Below are 20159 nucleotides of genomic sequence, written 5' to 3' on the forward strand. Positions count from 1 at the left end.
ATTGTCAACCCAGACACTTGTTAACTCTCTAGATGTGGGTTCTAGATTGTTTAATAATTTAAGGGAGAGAAACTGTGGTTGTTTCAGTTTTACATATTTTTCTCTTGGATCTTTGATCAGTTTGCTAAAGCCAACTTGTTTCTTTCAAGTAAAGTCAGGATTTTCAGAAATCTGCCTGCCTTACATTGCCTAACAAAATTAAAAACCTAGTTGGAAGGGATTTCAACTTTCTCCCATGACCTGTACATTACATGAAAGTGCAGAAAGTTCTAGATCAAGTGGCAAAGGCCCCTGGGCTTGGGGTCCACCCTTGTTTTTTCTAATTGAGCAAAACCTAGAAGTTTAAAGGGAGCATAAGACTTGTAGTTATCTTTTACTTTTGATTTGAACTATTCTTTAAATGATGTGTTTAGTTCTCTTTGGGCTAGATGAAAGATCTGGTACTAAGAACAGTGATAATGTAATTCTGTAAGCCATTTTGCAGTTGGTAGAGCACTTTCTTTTCATTATACATATATCCCGTTTAAACCTCACAACCTCTTTGATAAGGCAGGCAAGGAAGGAATTATAATATATGAGATTTGAGGTTTGGACTAGGCTGAGATAATACAGGCTCCAGAACCAAGCAGCCCTTGGCTAAAATTTATATACGTGCTTAAAAAATTTTTGTAGTCATCTTAGTTTGATAGCCTCATGTTTTATGTTTAGTTTACTTGAAAAGCGTGAGTTATTCCAGCCAAAGACTTGGTTTAAGAGGAGACTTCAAGATTGCCTTTAAAAAACCAGCTGAACTCTGCCCCATTTGTATTTATGCAGGGAGCAGATTTTCTTAAAAGGCTTTTAAAGTAAAACCTCATATAATCCTTTTACCATTGAGCAGCCCCAGCCACATCAAAGAACGGATCTGGGAGCAAACTCATCAATGTGAAAATACTGAGGAACTGTAGGAGGGCCGTTTTGTGAAGTGTCTGCTAGACATTAACCAGCATGGCAGGGATGCTGTTAGACTCCACCTTCAGTCATTTGTTTCTCGGAATCATGTAAAGGTGGCTAGTTCAAACGGGCACTTTGTTATATCTACTGCAGAGGATTTTTCTTTCAAATACTTTTAATTGAAGTATGATGTACATACAGAAAAAGCACAACTTGTAAGTGTCATGAAGACATGCAAGAGATAGTCCTTACCCTCAAAGAAGTTTTGGCACATTGATGGTGGTGATAGCATCTGTGTGTGAAGGGAAAGTTTTCACAAAAGGAATACACCCATGGAACCAGATGGTAATCTGGATCAAGAAAAAGAATATTGGATGGCCATGGTGGCTCACGACTATAATCACAGCACTTTGGGAGGCCGAGGGAGGTCAATTGCCTGAGCACATGAGTTTCAGACCAGCCTGATAAAGAGTGAGACCCCGTCTCTAAAAAATAGCTGGGCGTTGTGACGGGCACCTGTAGTCCCAGCTACTTGGGAGGCTGAGGTAAAAGAATTGCTTGAACCCAAGAGTTTGGCATTGCTATGAGCTGTGATGGCATGGCACTCTACCAAGGGCAACAAAGTGAGACTCTGTCTCAAAAAAAAAAGAAAGAAAAAGAAATAGAATATTTATTGATTCAGTCTTATTACTTGATATATGTATGAATAAATAAATGAATAAATAAAACAATAGCACTCTTGAAGCCTCTTTGTTCCCTATTCTAATCACTTCTTCCTTTATTCTCTCCAGAGGTAGCCACTATCCTGAGCTCTACCATCAATGATTAGTTTTGTTTATTTTCCAAATATATACACATATAAATGGAATAATGCTATATGCATTCCTCTGTGTCTGGCTTCTTTCACTCAGTGTTATGTCTATGAGATTCCTTGGCATTGTCCTTTGTTCGTTTTTATTGTTCTGTGATATTCCTTTGTGTGAATAGACCACAGTGAATAGACAGACCACAGTCGGTACTAATTGACATCCCTTTAGCACAGTGGTTCTCAACCTTCCTAATGCTGCGACCCTTTAATACAGTTCCTCATGTGGTGGTGACCCCCAACAATAAACATTTTTGTTGCTATTTCATAACTGTAATTTTGCTACTGTTATGAGTCGTAATGTAAATATCTGATATGTAGGATGTACTTTCATTGGTCGCGACCCACAGGTTGAGAACTGCTGCTTTAGCAGAATGTGAGAGTTCCCCATCTTCACCAGCACTTACTCTTTTCAGCTAGTATTGTGATATTACAGTGATTGTTCACTGTGGTTTTAATTTGCATTTCCCTCATATGTAATGCTGGTGAGCATCTTTTCATAGGCTAATTTGTCATTTGAATATCTTCTTTCCTAAAGTGCCTATTCAAACCTTTTGCCCATATCCTTAAAATTATCTGCCATTAAAAAACATTTATAGGAGTTTTAAAAGTGTAAACTGCATATAAATCCTTTGTTGTATATATGATGCAAATAGTTCTCCTCGTTTGCTGTTGGAAGCTTTTTTAAAAACTGGCTGAGAGTCCAGTGTGTAGAACATGCCCCATGGGCCCTTCGTGGCTCTCAAGAAAGGGCAGTTGAAGATGGGAAAAGAGGAGACACCTGGATCCTATTCTCTTAAAATCACAACTGTCTTGAAGCAGGACTCCTTGAGAATGACTCATGCACTTGATAGGTCTATTTGGCTACTCTCTGTAAGCTGAAAGAGAGTCATCAACATGCTGTTCCATCACGCATAATGATATAGTTCTTTGGGTAAATGAATACTTGAATACCTACTACGAGCCTGCTCTGGGCAGGATGCTGGAGGCACACAGACAGGTGTGCCCGCACCCTTATGTGTAGTGTGCTTTTAGGGCACTCTCGGGGTACTTCAGAGTCTACTGTCCTGTTTGATCATATGAGGGTAGGATGGCCAGCAGACTAGTAAAATAAAAATAACGTGTTCTTCTGCTCCTCAACCTTTGATTCTCTTTAGTCACTGCCCTAATTATGTAATCTATAATTCTAAAATATGCCTTTGTCTCATCCTAATAGGCCCACTAATTAATACCTAGAGAAATTCTCTTTTCTCAAATGACTCATTAAATAAAACATGCAGAAGTGACTTATGTTTTTAAGGAAGGCACAAGGAGAAAAGACCATAAAATAGATATACTTAGCTCCCTTCTATCTAACAATTCTTCTAATTACTCCTCAAATGATAGCTGTCAGGCAACTGAAATCATATCTATTGAGGGCAAGACTGGCAGGGTACTATATTATCTTAGACGTTGAAGGAGCCATAAAGACATGCAAGAGTCAATCCCGACCCTCAAAGACATTGAGCATTTTGCTGGTGGTGATAGCATCTGTGTGTGAAGGGAACATGTCAAGGAGGTACACAACATATTCAGTGAACTTAAAGACCTGTACCAACTAATAGGAAGCTTAGCCGCAGGAAGGATCATGTGGGATTGATAGTGTTTGTTAAGATAGTGTAGCTACTGCTATTTACTGGCCCCAAGATGTTTATCAGATCAAACACAGAAAAAGGTTATTTCTCAATCATCAAAAGTTAAAAACAGGTGTTCTTGATTGGCAGTTGCATCTGCTTGAAATGTTGACTCAGGGAGCCAGATCCTTCCATTCTTCAACATATGGCTTTTAAGATGGCTGGGATTGTTCATCTCACACGGGCAGAAGGAGAAAGAACATGGAAAATGGGACATTTTTATCGCCAGACCTGTAAATAGGAGTTCCACTGGCTAGAACTCAGTCATATGGCCCCAGATAATGGGAAGGGACTTTGAGAAGTGCAGTCTAGCTGTGTGTCTGAGAGAATGAGATGTGTTTGTTGACCACCTAGTAGTTTTTGCTACAGACTTTGAATGTCTTATTCTCTCCAAAATCCAGATATTGCCAAGTGGAATAGTAATGAGAAGCAGGGTCTTTAAGAAGTGATTAGGCCGGAGAGCGTCTTTATCCTTAATGGGATTAAGACCCTTATAAAGGAGCTTTGCCCAGCATTTGGCGAGTTTGCCCTCTGCCTTTGCCCTGTGAGGATGTAGCAAGAAGGCCCTTATCAGACCAGTTGCTACTGCCTTGGTCTTGGATTGTCCAGCCCCTAGAACTGTGAGGAATACATTTCTATTCTTTTATAAGTTCCCCAGTCACAGGCATCTCCTTGTAGCAGCACAAAATGGACTAAGACAGGCTTTCTGAAAGCAGGCACTTTGGAGTATTTTGATGGAGATTGGAAAGAAGGATTAATCCTGGTAAAACGAACAGCCTAAGGAAGGACTAAGAAATATACAAAAATAACAACAAAAACAGCGAATAGTTTAGTTGTTACAAGCATAGAATACAGAAGGGGTAATATGGGAGAAACTGTCGTTGAAGCTGTGTTGAGACTATTTTCAACCTGAAGTCACATTTTTAGAGATTTTAAAACCTGTAGACTGAGGAACTTACACCCAGCATGTTCTTTTGGCTACCAGGGCTCATTCCCACTTGCAGGAATACTATGGCCCAGACTAGTTTTCTTTTCCCCCTTCATCCTCTGGCCTTTCCTGGGAAATGAGTTCTCACTTTTCTTCAGCACATAGTGCCAATCAGATGGGTTCAGACCCTTAGCATGGGCAGCTTCATGTTGACCCTTTGTACTAGAGGATTTCAGAGACTCCAGGGGCCTCCTGCCAAAAACCAGTCTAATGCAAGGTATCTGCTGAATACTGTGTTTGGGAGGAATCCCAAATTTAGGAGGGGGAGGGGAAGGGGAATTCCTTTTGGACCCTAGGACACAGTCAACATGTGCTCAGGATCCTGGAATGTGATCACCCGTTTTGTTATCTTGGCTCACATAACTGCAGCTATGGCTTGTAGTTATAAAGGTATCCGGTCCTTTCAAATCCAGCAGCAGCCTTCAACTTGATGACCTCCTGACAGTGATTAATTGGGAAGGGTGGGAGCTGGGGAAATCCTTTCCCCTCCCTTCAGGCCCGGAACTTGGCTTTGAACCTGGAGGAATGTTTTGGTCAGAAAATAAATGTCCCCCCACCCTTTACCTCTCTCTCACCTTCACCTCTGCCCCCCAGTGCACATCCTGCCCGCTGTTCATATGCATTCATCTTTGCTGTCCTGGAGGCTTTATTATGTGCTGTCTCTGGAAGGCTTCTGTGTGATTTATTCTTCCTCCTTTGAGCTTCTGACCATGAAATTAATGGCTCTTAAAATGTACTTTTGCTGTACAGTTTTGAGTTCTTTCCTTGTCCCTACCAAGACGTAAGCATGATTGTATATCTCTTGACAAAGAGAGAAGACAGAGTCTTTGAAGTAATAGCCAACCTCCTGCCAGGTGCTTCTTTCCTAAGCAAATTTGAAAGAGACTTAGCACACAATTTTTGAATCCTTAGCACATTCATTATTTTTAGGATTTGTGGAAAGGGAGATGTTCACCTTCGATGGGAAAAATTACTAGATATTTTTTTCTTTAGCTGGCCACAAAACAAATCTAAAGGAGTCATTACCACATTGTTCCTTTTATCCTGTGCACATCTTTCTTTCTCGTCTGTCTTTCTTTCTTTTTTTTAAGAAACAGTCTTACTTTATCGCTCTCGGTGAGTACCGTGGCGTCACAGCTCACAGCTACCTCCAACTCCTGGGCTTAGGTGATTCTCTTGCCTCATCTCCTGAGTAGCTGGGACTACAGGTGCCCGCCACAATGCCTGGCTATTTTTTTTTGTTGTTGTTGCAGTTTGGCCGGGGCTGGGTTCAAACCCTCCACCCTCGGTATATGGGGCCAATGCCCCACTCACTGAGCCACAGGCGCTGCCCATTTCTCTTCTTTCTTAAGATCCTTATTTATCCCTCTCTATGGCCACTCTCTGTGCTTACAGCTTTCAAAGAACTAAAACTTGATTATGGTAGGCATTTGGTGTCTTTCTCTTTTGGTTTGCATACGCAGAAGGTGAAACTCTTGAAGCCAGTGTCTATAGAACCAGCTCATTCTCTCGCATGTTTTGAGATCTCTGTCCCTCTTGAAGCACTATGACATTTGGGAAGGCAGCAGGGTGTCATGGAATGGAACATGAGCAGAAACTAAGCACACCTGGCTCCAACGTCGAGCATGGCCTCTTACCTCTGAGACCTTGAAACAAAATCTGTGTTCTGTCTGAGCTTCTGAACTTGAAGTTTGACAGCATTGATTAATTTGGGCAGATTTTGAATTTACCTAAATGCAATAATATGTATATATTCCTTTGTTATTGACTTGCTTTGGTCAATACAGATGTTTACATATTTAAGAGGGGCTACCATCCTGATAAACCCATTGTAAGTTAAAAATATTGTAAGGTGCAAATGCCTTTAATATTGGCAACACAACAGATGGTCCCTGATTTACATTGGTTTGATTTGATTTTTCAGCTATATGGTGGTGTGAAAGTGATATGCGTTTAGTCGAATTTGTGAGCAGTACCTCGATTTATCATGGGGCAACATCCAGATAAGCCCATCCTAATGTGGAAAACATGTAAGTCAAACCATTGCAAGTCAGGGAATGTCTGCATTGCGTTTGTGAGACTCATTCAGATGGTTGTGTTCTGCAGTACTTTGTCCAATGGAATTTATGGCACTACATCATATATCACAAGTTTGTCCATTTGGATTGTTTCCCCGTTACATTATTGAACAGATTGAACACCATGTTACATAGTGATCATAATCATGCCTGTAAAATCTCATGAATTGATTATTGTCTCAAATTTCATTTTTCAGAGTGGCCAAATCAATGAAGATCCCTGTATATGAGACCCCGGCTGGGTGGAGATTCTTCTCAAATCTGATGGACTCAGGGCGGTGCTCCCTGTGTGGAGAGGAGAGCTTTGGCACGGGTAGGCTTGGTAGGGTTGACACTCCTGGGGAGGGTGGCTGCAGCCTCTGTGACTCCAGTCTGGAGACAGGTGAACTTTCTGTGAATGAAAGGCTAGAGAGGAAGAAATAATGAGATGCAAAAAATAAAAAATTCGAGAAGCCCAGTAGAGTGTGTGCTAGGCCATACTTACCTCTTTTGCCCAGTTTGTTTCTTCTTCTTTAAAGAATTTTTTCTTAAAAAAATTTTCTATTATGGGAATTTCTAAAAATGCATAAGAATAGAGAGAATATAAATGTAGAATATAAATGTCTTAACACAATAACTAAGAAAATGCCAGGAAGGCTATGTTAACCAGTGTGATGAAAATGTGTCAAACGGTCTATAAAACCAGTGTATGGTGCCCCATGATCACATTAATGTACACAGCTATGATTTAATAAAAAAAAATAAAAAGAATAGAGAGAATATCATATTGAATCCCCATGAACCTCTCAAGCAGTTTCAACCATCATCAACTCATGGTCAATCTTCCTTCACCCCTCCCCTCATCCATAGAACGAGCCTCCTTCCTGATTATTATGAAGCAACCCCATGTAGCTTATTATTTTAGCCATAAATATTTCAATGTGCATTTTTAAATATAAGGGCCAGGAAAAATATATAACAGTACCATTATCATACTGAAAACATTAAAAATTGTTTCTTTTTCCAGCATTTTAAATGTGTCACCCTGTTGTCTTCTGGCTTACATAGTTTCCAAGAAATCTGATGTATTTCTTACTTTAAATACAGAGGAATAAATATATCACACACCTTGTCCCCTTTAATCCCCTACCTTTGGTTTCCTTCTTTTTTTTTTTTTTTTTAATCTTTAGTTTCATTGTATGTCTATGTGTGAGTGTGTGTTTGACCCTGCTTGGGGTTCTCTGGGATTCTTGGCTCTGTTGTTTGTTTATTAATTTCAGAAAACACTCAGCCATCATCTGTTCAAATATTTTTCCTTCCCCATTTTCTGAGTCTTCTTTTTCTGAGACTTGAATGACACATGTGAGATAATTTGTGACCATAAATGGTGCCTCAGAGCTCTGATGTTCATTCTTCTGATTAGTTTCATTTTTTTTTTCTTTCTGTGTTTCAGGTTAGATAATAACTATTGGAATATATTTAAGTTCACTTAGTATGTCCTTTCCTTAGCTATGTCCAATCTGCTGATGAGCTTGTTGAAGGAATTTTTCTTCTCTGATAGTGTGTTTTTTATTTCTAGCATTTATCTTTGGCTCTTTTTTGTAGTTTTCATCTCTCTGATGAAATGCCCTGTCTGTTTATGAGTCTTGTTTATCTTTTTCATTAGCACATTCAGCATATTAAATGCGGCTATTTAAAACTCCGTTGGTTCTACTATCTGGTTCATCTCTGACTCTGGTTCTGCTGATTCCTTCATCTTTGGACAGTTGTTTTCTTTTTCTTGCTTTTTGTGGATCTTGTAATTCTTTTTATTGAAAGCTGCACAGTACATGGATAAAAACAGTAGATATTCAGATAAATAGTATTTATGCCCAGAAATGGCCACATCTTTTCTTTGGAGCCATTAGCATAGAAGGTTAAGTTCATCTGGTCAGGAGTTTAGCTGGATTTGGGTTTTACTGTTTCTGTTATAACCTTCAGTGGACCATAGGCTTCAAAGTCCTCCAGCAGAGGGATATTTTTATGATGTACTGAAACTGGGGATGGAGTGCTGGAGAGGTTTTTTTTTTTTTTTTTTTTTTTTGGCAGTTTTTGGCCGGGGCTGGTTTGAACCCGCCACCTCCAGCATATGGGGCCGGCGCCCTACTCCTTTGAGCCACAGGCACCGCTTGAGAGGTTTTTTTTTTAAGTGTTCTTGTTTCATGCTCAGCTTTCAGCAGTTACCACATGGCTATGACACAACATTACTGGGCTCTTGAGACCCTGCAGTGACAGTGACCTCTGCCTAATATTGGTGTAGGATTCTGAGCCCAAGAAGATTTCCTACCCTCTCCCCAGGGATAAGGGTTTTTTTACTTTTGCCCCTTTTTCAGTGGTGATAGATCTTTGCCTGGGCCTCCGGGATGAGATAATTTTCAGTCAATATACCTGGGAGACTAAAGCTTTTGTGTCATGTGAGAGAGGATCTGGGGACGTGGACAGCTGCCTGGCACCTCCTGCCCACCTCCACCACCAAGTCTCCCTCCCCATTCCCGATTTCTGGTGGTGGTCTGTGGGAGAGAACATGGAGTCCCTTGTATTTGGGACTCCAAGTGATTTTAAACTAACATGATAGACTATAGTTGCCCTTTAAGAACTTTTTCTTCTTATTTCTATTTGTCTGGCAGCTTCCTTTTTCTCCTGTGCTTTACAAAGGTGAGATCGTTCTTGTGACCTGTCTCTTCTTCCAGTGGTTTGTCAATGCCTTGGAATTTACTTTATTGCTTGGTCATCTCAAGATTTCTCGGGTCAAGAAAAGTTATTATTTTGCAAAAACTTTTTTCATTGTTAGGAGGGGAATGGGTTTCTCTTGCATTTTCATATCTTAAACAGAAGTATACAGTGCAACTTCAAAGTAATTTTTAAGTAAGTTTCCTTATCCTCTTCCCCTTCCCTCATTAACAGTTTGTTCTCATTGGCTCTAAAAGAGCTTACATTGTAATTAGTCAGGAAGTCTTTTAAGTCTCTTTTAATCAGCACTTCTTTCTTCCTCATTTTACCCTTATTATTCCTTCATTGAAGAAACTGGCTTGTGTGTCCTGTAGAGCTTTGACTTGCTTTTATTCTGATGCTGCTTTCCTTATTTTCCTTCCTAATTTGTTTAGTGTTATATGAGGAGAAACTTGATTCATATACTTTTTCTCTGGTTTACAACCCCCTTAGCACATTCTACTATTAATTACAGTATTTTCTTTTTCAAAAACTCTACATTCTCTTGGGGCTATTTCTTTTTCTTTTTGTATACAGTCATATAATCTATGACTAAAAGATTTGTTGTATGTTTTCTAATATTCTTATTGTATCACTATCTTCTAATATTAAATAGCTCATAATTTTAATAGAAATGGGTTTAGTTATTTACCATCAATTTCTAACATTGCTTTAGAATATTGGTGAAATCTTTATCATGTTTGTGTAGATGAATATTTCTATTCCCGTTTACTTAGAGTCAGATTAGAAAGACTGCTGGATCCCTATCAGGATCCAGTGATCTACTTGTTTTTTAATTTTGTTATGTGACCATAATAAATTATCACAATTGAGTTTCTTATGTCAGATTGTTGGGTTTCTGAGACTAAGACCTACTTGGTCGTGCCTATATAAATTGTAGTGAAATCACTATTGACAGTTACAATGTTTCAGGTCATGTTGGGTCATGAAGGAATTTTTTTCCTGGTGTATTTTCTCCTCTTACTCAAATCAATTGGACTACTAGCAGCATTAGCATTAACAGACCAAGAAGGACAGCATCTATCTTTGTTTCCTTGCCCAAAAAGAGACCATATCAAACTCTCTCAAGTACTGTTGTCTGAACTCAGAGTGTATAGATGGAGCTCCGCTTGGGACAGCCAAAATTGCCATATCCTTTTCAGCTGAGGCATGACAAATACTGATTTCCTTTCTCTTTGGTATTCTGTGTGCTTAAACCAGTGAGCATTATTCAAAAAAGTAGATGTATCATATGTAATAATTCTGCCTACTAGTTAGTAAAATAAAGCAAGTGTAACAACAGGAATGGAAACTGGTGAGTCCAGGTTAGCCCTTCCTCTCTGTTTCCACAGGGACATAACTGAGTGCTAACAACATATATACTTTTAGTCTCTTTAGTAAAAGGGATAAATGTTACATGTGTAAACCATGTTACTACACGGTAATATTTGCCTACTTTGAATTAATAAACATTTAGTTTACAAGGCACTGTATTGGATGGTATATAGAACACAAAATGCTTAAGGCTATCCCTTTAAGAACCTCTGAGTTCTTTAGGGGACATAATCAAAAAGATACACAGAGAGCTGGTTTAGAAAGCAGAAACTTTAAGGTGCTGCAGTGGAGGAGTGGAAAATATGCTGGGGAAGATGAGAAAGGGAGAAAGTGCTTTATGGACTGGGGATGTAAGCAGACTTCATGAAAGAGATAGAAGGTAAGATGGTAGGATTTGTATACACAGAGATGAAAGAGTAAGGCCTTCCCAGAGGAAGAAAACAATGTCAAGTGTGGAATAGAGGTGGAAGGTCAGGGTTGTCAAGAGCCAATTGTTCAGATTTTTCTAGAGCAGTGTTTTTCCCAATATGGACCAAGACTCATTTGGGGTCATGAGATTAATACAGGACTTAAAGTTCTTGTGCAATTAAAAATAGTTTAACATAGTTAATTGCACATGAACTTTATGTCCACCCTATATAATATCACAAACAGCTTTAAAAAATATTATAGAAACTCTTTGAGTACATTGCATTTAGTCAAGATATTATTTTGGAAATTTTGTATCTGTGTATAAATACCCACATGTGCATGTATGTAAAGTAGGTTTCAAGACAAAATGTATTTATTGTAGGTCATAGTCAAAGAAGTCTAAAAAGTAGTGGTCTATAGCAGAAATCAGCAAACCTTTTTCATGATGAACCAGATAGTAAGTATTTTAGGCTTTTGGAGTCAAAAGGCCACATTTGATCTGTGTCACAATTACTCTGTCACTGTAGCACAAATACATAAACAAGTGAGCATCACTGCGTTCCAATAAAAAGTTGAATACAAAAAGTAGGCCTAAGTCCAGATTAGGCCATGAGCTGTATCTGTTAACTTCTGAGATACAAGGCAGGCAGAGGAGAGGGTATCAAAGCAGTACAGGAGATGCAGGGGAGGGAGGGCCAATTTCTACAGCCTTTGCCTGTGTAGCTTAGCCAGTGGGAGTTGACTCAACCAGAAATAAGATGTCACATTCTGTACAGGGGGGAGTTCAGCTTGCAGACACTTTTCAGCAAGCTTTGCCTTCAAACAGCTGGTTGATCGTGACAGGTAGGCTGGACTGGAAGGACTTTTTCTTTTTTTTTGAGATAGTTTCACTTTGTCACCCTTGGTAGAGTGCCCCGTGCTCACAGCAACATCAAAATCTTTGGCACGAGTGATCCGCTTGCTTCAGCCTCCCATGTAGCTGGGACTACAAATGCCTGCTGTGACACCCGGCTATTTTTAGAGACAGGGTCTTGCTATTGCTCAGGCTGGTCTGGAACTCCTGAGCTCAGGTAAGTCACCTGCCTTGGCCTCCCGGAGTGCTAGGATTATAAGCACGAGCCACTGCGTCTGGCTGGAAGGACATTTTAAAAGTCTCTTGCGTTTATAGTTTCTATCATATTCTTTTCAAGAAGCACATGAGCTTTTTCAATGTATAGGGCTTTAAAGTTTTGCTTCCTCTACCATTCTGCAAGGTAAAGTGACGTCAGCCTGGTTTGACAGCTGAAGCTTGTGAACCTAAGAAATAGTTGAGAGACTTGCCCAGGTCCCCAGGGCCTGGAAAAGGTCTCCACTTGAATTAAATTACGGCGGAACTATTAATAAAAGACAGGTCTCCTGCCCTACAGTGTAAGCTGCTTTCCACTGGGCTGATCAGTCTTTTCTATGAAAACAGTAACTAATTCAATGTTTCATGCAGTTAGCAGTCAAGGACCCCTGGAAAGCCTGGAGCCACTGGACCGCTCAGTCTTGGAAGGAGAAAGTGGCTTCATTCTGTCCTTGCACTGGGCTTCCTTACTACCAGCTCCTGGAGAATGACTGAGCTGTGTCAGAATCAGAGGGAAGTTTGTTAAATACGCAGATTTTCCGTCTCACCCCCACTTGGAATCCTTAGCAAATGATTTTAAGTTAGTATCCTCAAATAATTCTGATGTGCAGCTAGGAATAGGAAACATTGCTTAAGTAAAAACCCGTCTTTTTGCTTTTCATGAGAATTAGTAGTAAGAATGTGCCTGAGGTGCCACACCAGGTTGCATCTGGGCAGGGCAGAAGCACAGGAACGTAAGGTTGATGACCCGCCTTCAAGATCTTTTGCTTGCTACTTATGGACAAGTCACATGGCCTCTCTAACCCTCTTTTCCAGCTTGTTAACATCAGCTGATCACTGAAGCTTTTATCTTAGGTTATGGTTTTCAGGACTGAATGAGCTAATTATGGGAGGAGAAATGGAGAGAGGGAAAGGTTCATGCCCTGAGACTGGGGAGAAGCTTCTAAACGTGTCCAAGCTTTCTCCAGTGAAGCCTTTTCTAGCATCCCTGGGGCATGAAGCTGTGTACCAACCAGGAACGTGCAGTCTACTGCCAAAAAGGCTTGAAAACAAGGCTCTGCCTCAGGCTCAAGAATGCCAAGCCTTTGCCAGGGCTAGATCCAAAAGGAGAAAGATGTATCCTGAGTGAAAACATCCCTTTCTGGCATCTTGAACTCCTAGAACTTGCCAAAGTGACAAGTTGGTGGCAAGATCAGTGTTCAGGCTTCTTTCCTATGGAAAGCTTGAGGTCTTGGGTGATAGGAAACCTGCATTTATTGCTCCATTAAAGAACCAAGGTCATTTAAGAAGCCAGGTTAGTCCTCTTTTGTGCCAGGACCAGGTATTCACCCTCTTTCTGGGAAGAGGTCTCAGAAAACTGCTTTACATGGGAAAGGAGAATGTTTTGTAAATCCTCAGATTTAAATAGAGGATTTATTATCTCAGAGAGTGGCACTCTGGCCACTTCTCTGAGGTTCCAGATTTAAAGGACTGTGGGCTTGTTCCCATACACAAAGAAGATGTGCTAAAGTACTTAAACTGAGATACCGAAAACCAAAAAGCTTGAAATATGGGGGGAGGCATTTGTTGAAAATGTTTTACTGGTTTCCATCATGGCCATACCATTTTCAGAGAATAGGAATTATTCCTTTGTCCCTTTAAAGGGAACACTGGAAAACTGTTCTCTTTGTGAAGACCTGGAAGATCTCCAAGCTTGACTACCATCGTCAGTAGTACTGTTACTTTCATTGTGTATTTTTAAAAAAATAGTGTCAATCACTGTACAATTTGTCAACTAAAATCAGGCAATACAATGTTTGTTTCCAAAACTCTGTATTGAGTTTTTCACAATAATAGTGTTTCTTTTTAATGAGTATTAGTGTGTGCCAAGGCATTTCAAAACCTTTTGTATGTACCCATCCTTTTCTGGAAATTTGGAATTGCATCCAGATCTTCTGGCATTAACATGACCTGTCACACCATAATTGTCACACCAGCTTTTTCCACCGTGAACTCTGAAGTATAGTGCTCTTGAAGTTGGCTATTAACAGTTTCTAGCACACGAAGCAGCAGCCTAGAGTATGTGTATGTGTATTCCATGTTACAGCAAGTCTTGAGTATTTTTCTAGTCTTTGGAGGTTTGCTGTGCTCCTGATTTCATGCTGAATTCCATGCAGATACTGTAAATGCCCTGAGGACAGGGACCCTGTCTGTCCTGTTTGGCTCTATTTCTTGGATATTATCGTAGGCCCTGAGTAAATGTTTGTAAGGTGGACGGAAGGGTAGAAGGTGAATGAAAGAAAGGAAGATGGCTGGAAGGAATGAATGGAAGGTAGCTGAATGGAAGCAAGGAAGGAACAAAGGATTTTCACATCAGCCTTTCTTCTTTACATTGTTAGTCATATTGTTATCACTCGTAAGTGGTGGATGTATTTCTAAAGATCTAGGCATTTGGGTATCCCAAGAGTGGTAGGTTCATAACAATAAATATAGCTCAGTTAGAAGGGGATAGGAAGGAGTATTATGAATTACAGTAAAGTCACAATACTGTACAATTTTAAAATAAGTTTATATTTTTGATATTGATATCTATATATATTTGATATTTTTAATTATGATGTAGTTAGTTATGGGCACAAATTAATAGCTAAAGTGCTTCTAGGAAGCTCTCCCTTCCCCAAACCATTGTTAATGAACAGAATTTTAAACTATTTGTGATTTGTTGTTTAACTCGTTTCCTTTGTCTGTGGTTATGGACAATAATAACATAGAAATAGCCATGTTGGATAGTGGGCTACAGTGCAGCATTAGGAATCTTCTGTATTATACTAATTTTTTGTTGCCTTTATCATAGTCATTCTATACTCTATTGTCTCATGACTTATATGGACTTGTTCTCCAGTTACTTTGTAAATGAACATTTTATTTCTCCAGATAGTTGTTCGGTTTATAACACTTTCGGGGCCGTGCTTCTTCCTTCCTTTGTATGTCACATATGAACTATGTAAATCTCAAAATTGAGCTCACAGTAGTGCTTGTGTATAAATATTGAAAGGGTTTAGTCGTCTCTTATTTATAAAATTATTTACCATTTTATACTTTGTCAAAGGTAAAATAAAAGAAAACTTTAGTCCATTCCCTATCTAGATGGTCCCTAACTCTACATTCGGATGTTTTCACTTCTGCCCAGTCTCTGGAACAGAGAAAGAGGCCCATACCCTGTATCTGTGACTTTTTCTTACTTCAGGTTAAGGTGAAGGTGCACACAATTAGGTTCTATGGTTTGCATTTGTAAGAGAAAGTCTGAGTAATCGTTGTGTCCTTCACCCTAACCCCTGCATTGTACCCCTGGGCTGGGAACTTACTGCCCACCCCCCTTCTTGAATGTAATTGAGTTTTTCTCTCATGTGGGCCTGTAGTTGTTAATCTACTAGTTTCAATTTAGAATTGAGTACAAGTGATGCTTGCTTTTCCATTCTTGTGGTACTTTGTAAAATGTTCTCTAAATCTCTCTAGGTTGTTACAAAAGATACAAAATCTCCATCTTTAGCTGCATGGTATGGTATGGTATGCGTGTTCCACACGTTACTAATCCATTCATGGGTGGAAGGGCACTGGGTTGTCTCCATATCTTTGCGATTGTGAATTGAGCTGCTATAAACGATGGACTGCAAATGTCTTTGTAGTGAAATGACTCTTTCTTTGGGGGAGATACCTAGTAATGGGACTGTGGGAGCAAATGTGAAGGTGTATGTGTGGATTTTAGACAGTTGTGGTTCGACTGCATTTCTTTTCTTTCCCACTTGTGGCCAGGCTGTGTAATTTTGACTGGGCTGCAAATAAGGGGTGAGGAGGACATGAGGACAGCACTGTCAGCATGAGGAGAACAGTTCCTCTGTGGGGCTATTTGAGACAGGCTGTGCACACATGTGCAATCCAGTCTCGGCCAGGCCAGAGCAGACGTGCTGTGACTGACATCCCCATGAGCCTCCTTGTAAAGTCCGAAAATCGAAACTCCCTTCTGGGCCCTCTGCAAACTATAAATCCCTGTGCTAGGAAACAAAGTTCTCACCTAAAGTGGGAAGGCTGTTTTCATCACCTATGATCCTTTCCTTTGGGTGTCCATGATCCCAGTTCCATTGACCCTTCAATTAATCCTCCAAGCCAATGACAAATGGCAAGAGGGAGTATCGAGTGATACCTCAGTGTGGAGCAGAAAGAAAGCAATGCAGCTTCTGAGTCTGTGGGCACACATACCTGGGACGGGAGTCCTGGGAGGGCATGGCCCTTGGTCCTAGGTTGAAGACTTCCAAACAGAAGGGTTTTTTTTCTTTCTTTTTTTTTTTTATTAAATCATAGCTGTGTACATCAATATGATCATGGAGAAGGGTTTCTTTTCACAGCATCAGTTAAGGGACTTTTAACAAGGAGACCTATCCCTTGGGATTTAGATGCAGTCCCAAAAATTGTGCTCGGAGGCTTCCCAAACTCTAGGAGATTACTAGTTAATAGGTGGCCCCATTAAGAACAGATGACAATCACTATAGAGTGACAGGTCTTCAACCTTACACCCAGGGGAGAGATGTCTGGTTCAGTGTAAGATATCTCCAGAAATGATTCTTAGAGCTTTGTCGTCCCTATCAGCCTTAGTGACAAAGGAACAGGATGACATGTGTGAGTTTGGAGGTCCCATTGTCCTTAACTTTCTATGCTGGTATGCTCAGGTAAGGACAGCCGGTCAGCAGGCTGGCCCTGGTGTGTTGTTAATATTCCCTCCTCTGTGATGGGCAGCTTGTTGTCTAGGGTCAGGAGTGTCCAACCTATGGCCCCTGGGCTGCATGCAGTTTATTGGAGGACTGTTTTACTTACCTATGTTTTCAGATACCACAAAAAGTGTGCACAGACCTTTTTGGTTTTTGTTCATTATGTGGTGTTAGTGTATCTAATGTGCAGCCCAAGGCAACCTTTATTTTTCTCATGTATAGCAGAAAAGGAAAAAGGTTGGACACTCCTGGTGGGGCATGTGCTGCTAAAATGGTGCCAATATGTTTTATTTATTGAGCACCTACTCAGTGGTAAACACAAGGCTTAGCACCTCCTAGACTTTATTTCACCAAGTTGTCCCCACATTGAGACGAGGTAGGGACCATGATGATACCCGTTTTATAGATGGAATTGTTGAGGTTTAGGGAGGAAAGTGAAGTCACTGACCAAGGTTGCATTGGCTGAGCCAAGATTCAAACCCCGCCTTGCTGGCTTCATGGTATCTGCTGTCTGTGTTTGAGATTGTACAGATGGGTGAGTCATTTCCTGTACCTCATTATTCTTTTGGATGGAGGTGAAGCAGACGCCAGGGGACTTGGGAGCATAGTGTCATGTACATGGCACAGCCCCCGAAGTCAAAAAGCCCTGTCCAATTTTGACACTCAGTGTCGCTGAACTGCTTTAGACAAATAGCTTAACTTCTCTGTGCCTTGATTCCCTCATTTGTGTGATGAGTCTGTTTGATGGGATGATCTGCAGGTTTTTCCCTCACAATATTTCAGGTTGCTTCTAGCTAGCTACTTTTAGTGAGGAGTGAATCTGAATTATATCAAACTACATGCTACTGATTCATTCAGTGAACATCTCCTGCTGACCTCCTACAAGCCAGGCCTGGGATAGTCATAAGGAGTGACATTGGCCACAGGCCCTTCTCCTTCATGAAGCTTACAAGGTGTTGTCTTGGCCGGGATATTAGCCTGGTGTGAAACACTATTACCATTATTCTAATTTTTCTTATTGCATGTGTTGTTACATAGCATTCTTGTCCAGGAGCGTGGTGCCCACAGCACAGGATGAGCTACCCGTATCCATTGCTGCTGCCTGACCTCTCTGAGCTCACCCCTGCCTCTGACTGGCTTCTATGCAGGAAACCTTTATTCTCCAATCGATGAACCTTTGCTATATTTAAGAGCAGTTCTTTTTTTTCTTTATTTCAGTTTAATGTGAGGGTACAGACAACTAGGTTACAATGTTTGCATATGTTACCCTGTTGTCATTGTGTGCCGCACCCAGGAGGTATGCCATGTACCCTTACGTTGTGCCCGGTAAGTGGGAGCACACTGATCTCAACCCCCCCTTTCCCTTCCCTCATGCCCCCAATTATATTTTCCTAATTGACAAATTTAGAATTTCTTGATCTGAGTTTCAGTTGTGAATTGAGTTTTTCTCTTATGTGGGTATTAGACTGTCTACTGACTTGATCTTAGTATTGAGCACATTGCATATTTGCTTTTCCTTTCTTGTTCTACTTTACTAAGAAGAACCTATTTCAGCTCCATGCAGGTTACTACAAAACATGTAAAGTCTCCTTTTATGGCTGAATGGTACCCATGGTATTTTAAGCATAGAAGAGGACTTTTTTTTTTTTTTTCAGTGAGCCTTGGGGGTTTTGCCACATATTAAAGAAGTGGTTTGAGAAATTTTAAAAATCTGTATCTGTTTCTCCATCACAATTCTATTATTGTGATTCCCAATCACAGATTCATCTGAAAGGAATGATCCACATTTTACCACCTAACTCTATTTAATAACTTTTTGTTTTTTGAAATGTATACAATAATAGAATATATTTTAATGCTTACATTGAATACAAATCTTCTTTATACTAAAAACTTTAAAATGTCCATGTGTTAATTTTCTTTTGGAAGTGGGGAAATAGCTTGTCCAAGAAAACACTCCCCAAAGTTGGAAGGAACTTTAAAGTTCTGTCCCAGTGAAGTCCCTGTTGTCTTATTTCAGGCAGCTTATATTGTAGATTCATTGTCAAATATCTTACTTTTTAAGGTCTGTAGGTTGTGTTGAATAAAATTCTCTGTGCTTTGAACTTCAGAGAATCTGGAGTCATTTCTCCTAACAGACCAGCTTTTCATTTTTATTGAATTCTGAATTATATCCGATGTAAAGTAGTAAACTGTAGGGTCAAAACAACAGTTCAAAACAGCAATACAGAGATGATTGGATACATTGTCCTTACAGCCACCACTACTGAGCAATTAACAAATGTTTGTGTTCTCATAAGAGAGTATAAAATAAGGTTAATGTTGTAAGGTACAAAACAGAAACAGAATATGACCAGATGAACAAAAATCATTTTTAAAACCTTAGTTTTGTTTATTTTGCTTCTACTTAATGTAACTGGCTTATTTAAAGTTCTTAGCACCATACTAGAACAAGTTACGTTTAAAATTTAAGGAATAAAAAACCCTACTATTTCGATGAAAATTACAATCCTTGAGAGATACGTTTTCCATGTGGCTTGTGGGAAATTTTCAAAGCAGGCTTCTGAGGTATTGTTACCCCGAGAGTGGGTAGACTGAAAAAAAAACTGCTGGGGCACTTCCTCCCATTACAGTTAACCACACAGCAATGCAAACCCTCTTTGCATTTCTTTTGGTTCTTAGAGTCTTTGACTTAAATGGGTAGACAATGGCCGGAAATCGATCTACACTAATACAGGTTAAGAACAGAATGCTTCCATCCATGTTGGTATAAAACAGCATCACAGAAATTTTACAAAGTAAATCTCCAAATGGCTAATCCCATGTTGTAAAGTAAAAAATCCTAAAGGGTAAAGTAAAAACAAAAAGCAAGTCTGACATTGCCATAAGTTAATCTTGTACGTTGTAGTTTCATTTCGTACTTTGAGGGTGCAGATGAAAATGTATATGGCCACACAGTTTGATATTAACCCAAGTACAAACACCATGCTGAACATGCACTCGTACTATTTAATAACATTTTAAGAGACAAATCCTTGTCTTCAGTAGCTGAAAAGCAGTTGGGAAGAATTTCATTGTAAGTTAATGAAAACCATTTGAAAACAAAAAAGGTAAACTGATAGGAGAAATAAAGGGACATTTTACATCTTCCCCTGAGATGTCCAGTGTGAGAATGAAGAGAGGTGCAAGTTCACCAAACAAATCTTTAGGAAGCCTGCCTCAGCTCTAACCCTGGGGAACACTTTACCTGCTTTCTTGCAGCTCCTGAGCCCCGCTATGGGGCAATAGAGGTAGCAGGTGAG

General features: G+C 39.9%; 1 protein-coding gene and 1 pseudogene across 2 annotated transcripts in view; one reads left to right on the forward strand and one right to left on the reverse strand.

Annotated features, from left to right (window-relative positions):
• The window catches only part of PGM5 (phosphoglucomutase 5), a 187442-nt gene that overhangs the window by 107989 nt on the left and 59294 nt on the right, over positions 1–20159 (forward strand). Inside the window, exon 7 of the mRNA XM_053574472.1 lies at positions 6735–6850. Within this exon, the coding sequence (XP_053430447.1) occupies positions 6735–6850 (116 nt within the window). The remainder of the gene's footprint in view (positions 1–6734; positions 6851–20159) is intronic.
• On the reverse strand, positions 18682–19853 carry LOC128573941 (lysophosphatidic acid receptor 6-like; annotated as a pseudogene). The gene has a single exon (XR_008376579.1). The product of XR_008376579.1 is annotated as a lysophosphatidic acid receptor 6-like (transcript).

This window comes from Nycticebus coucang, chromosome 2, assembly GCF_027406575.1.
Source record: "Nycticebus coucang isolate mNycCou1 chromosome 2, mNycCou1.pri, whole genome shotgun sequence".
Classification (NCBI taxonomy): Eukaryota; Metazoa; Chordata; class Mammalia; order Primates; family Lorisidae; genus Nycticebus; species Nycticebus coucang.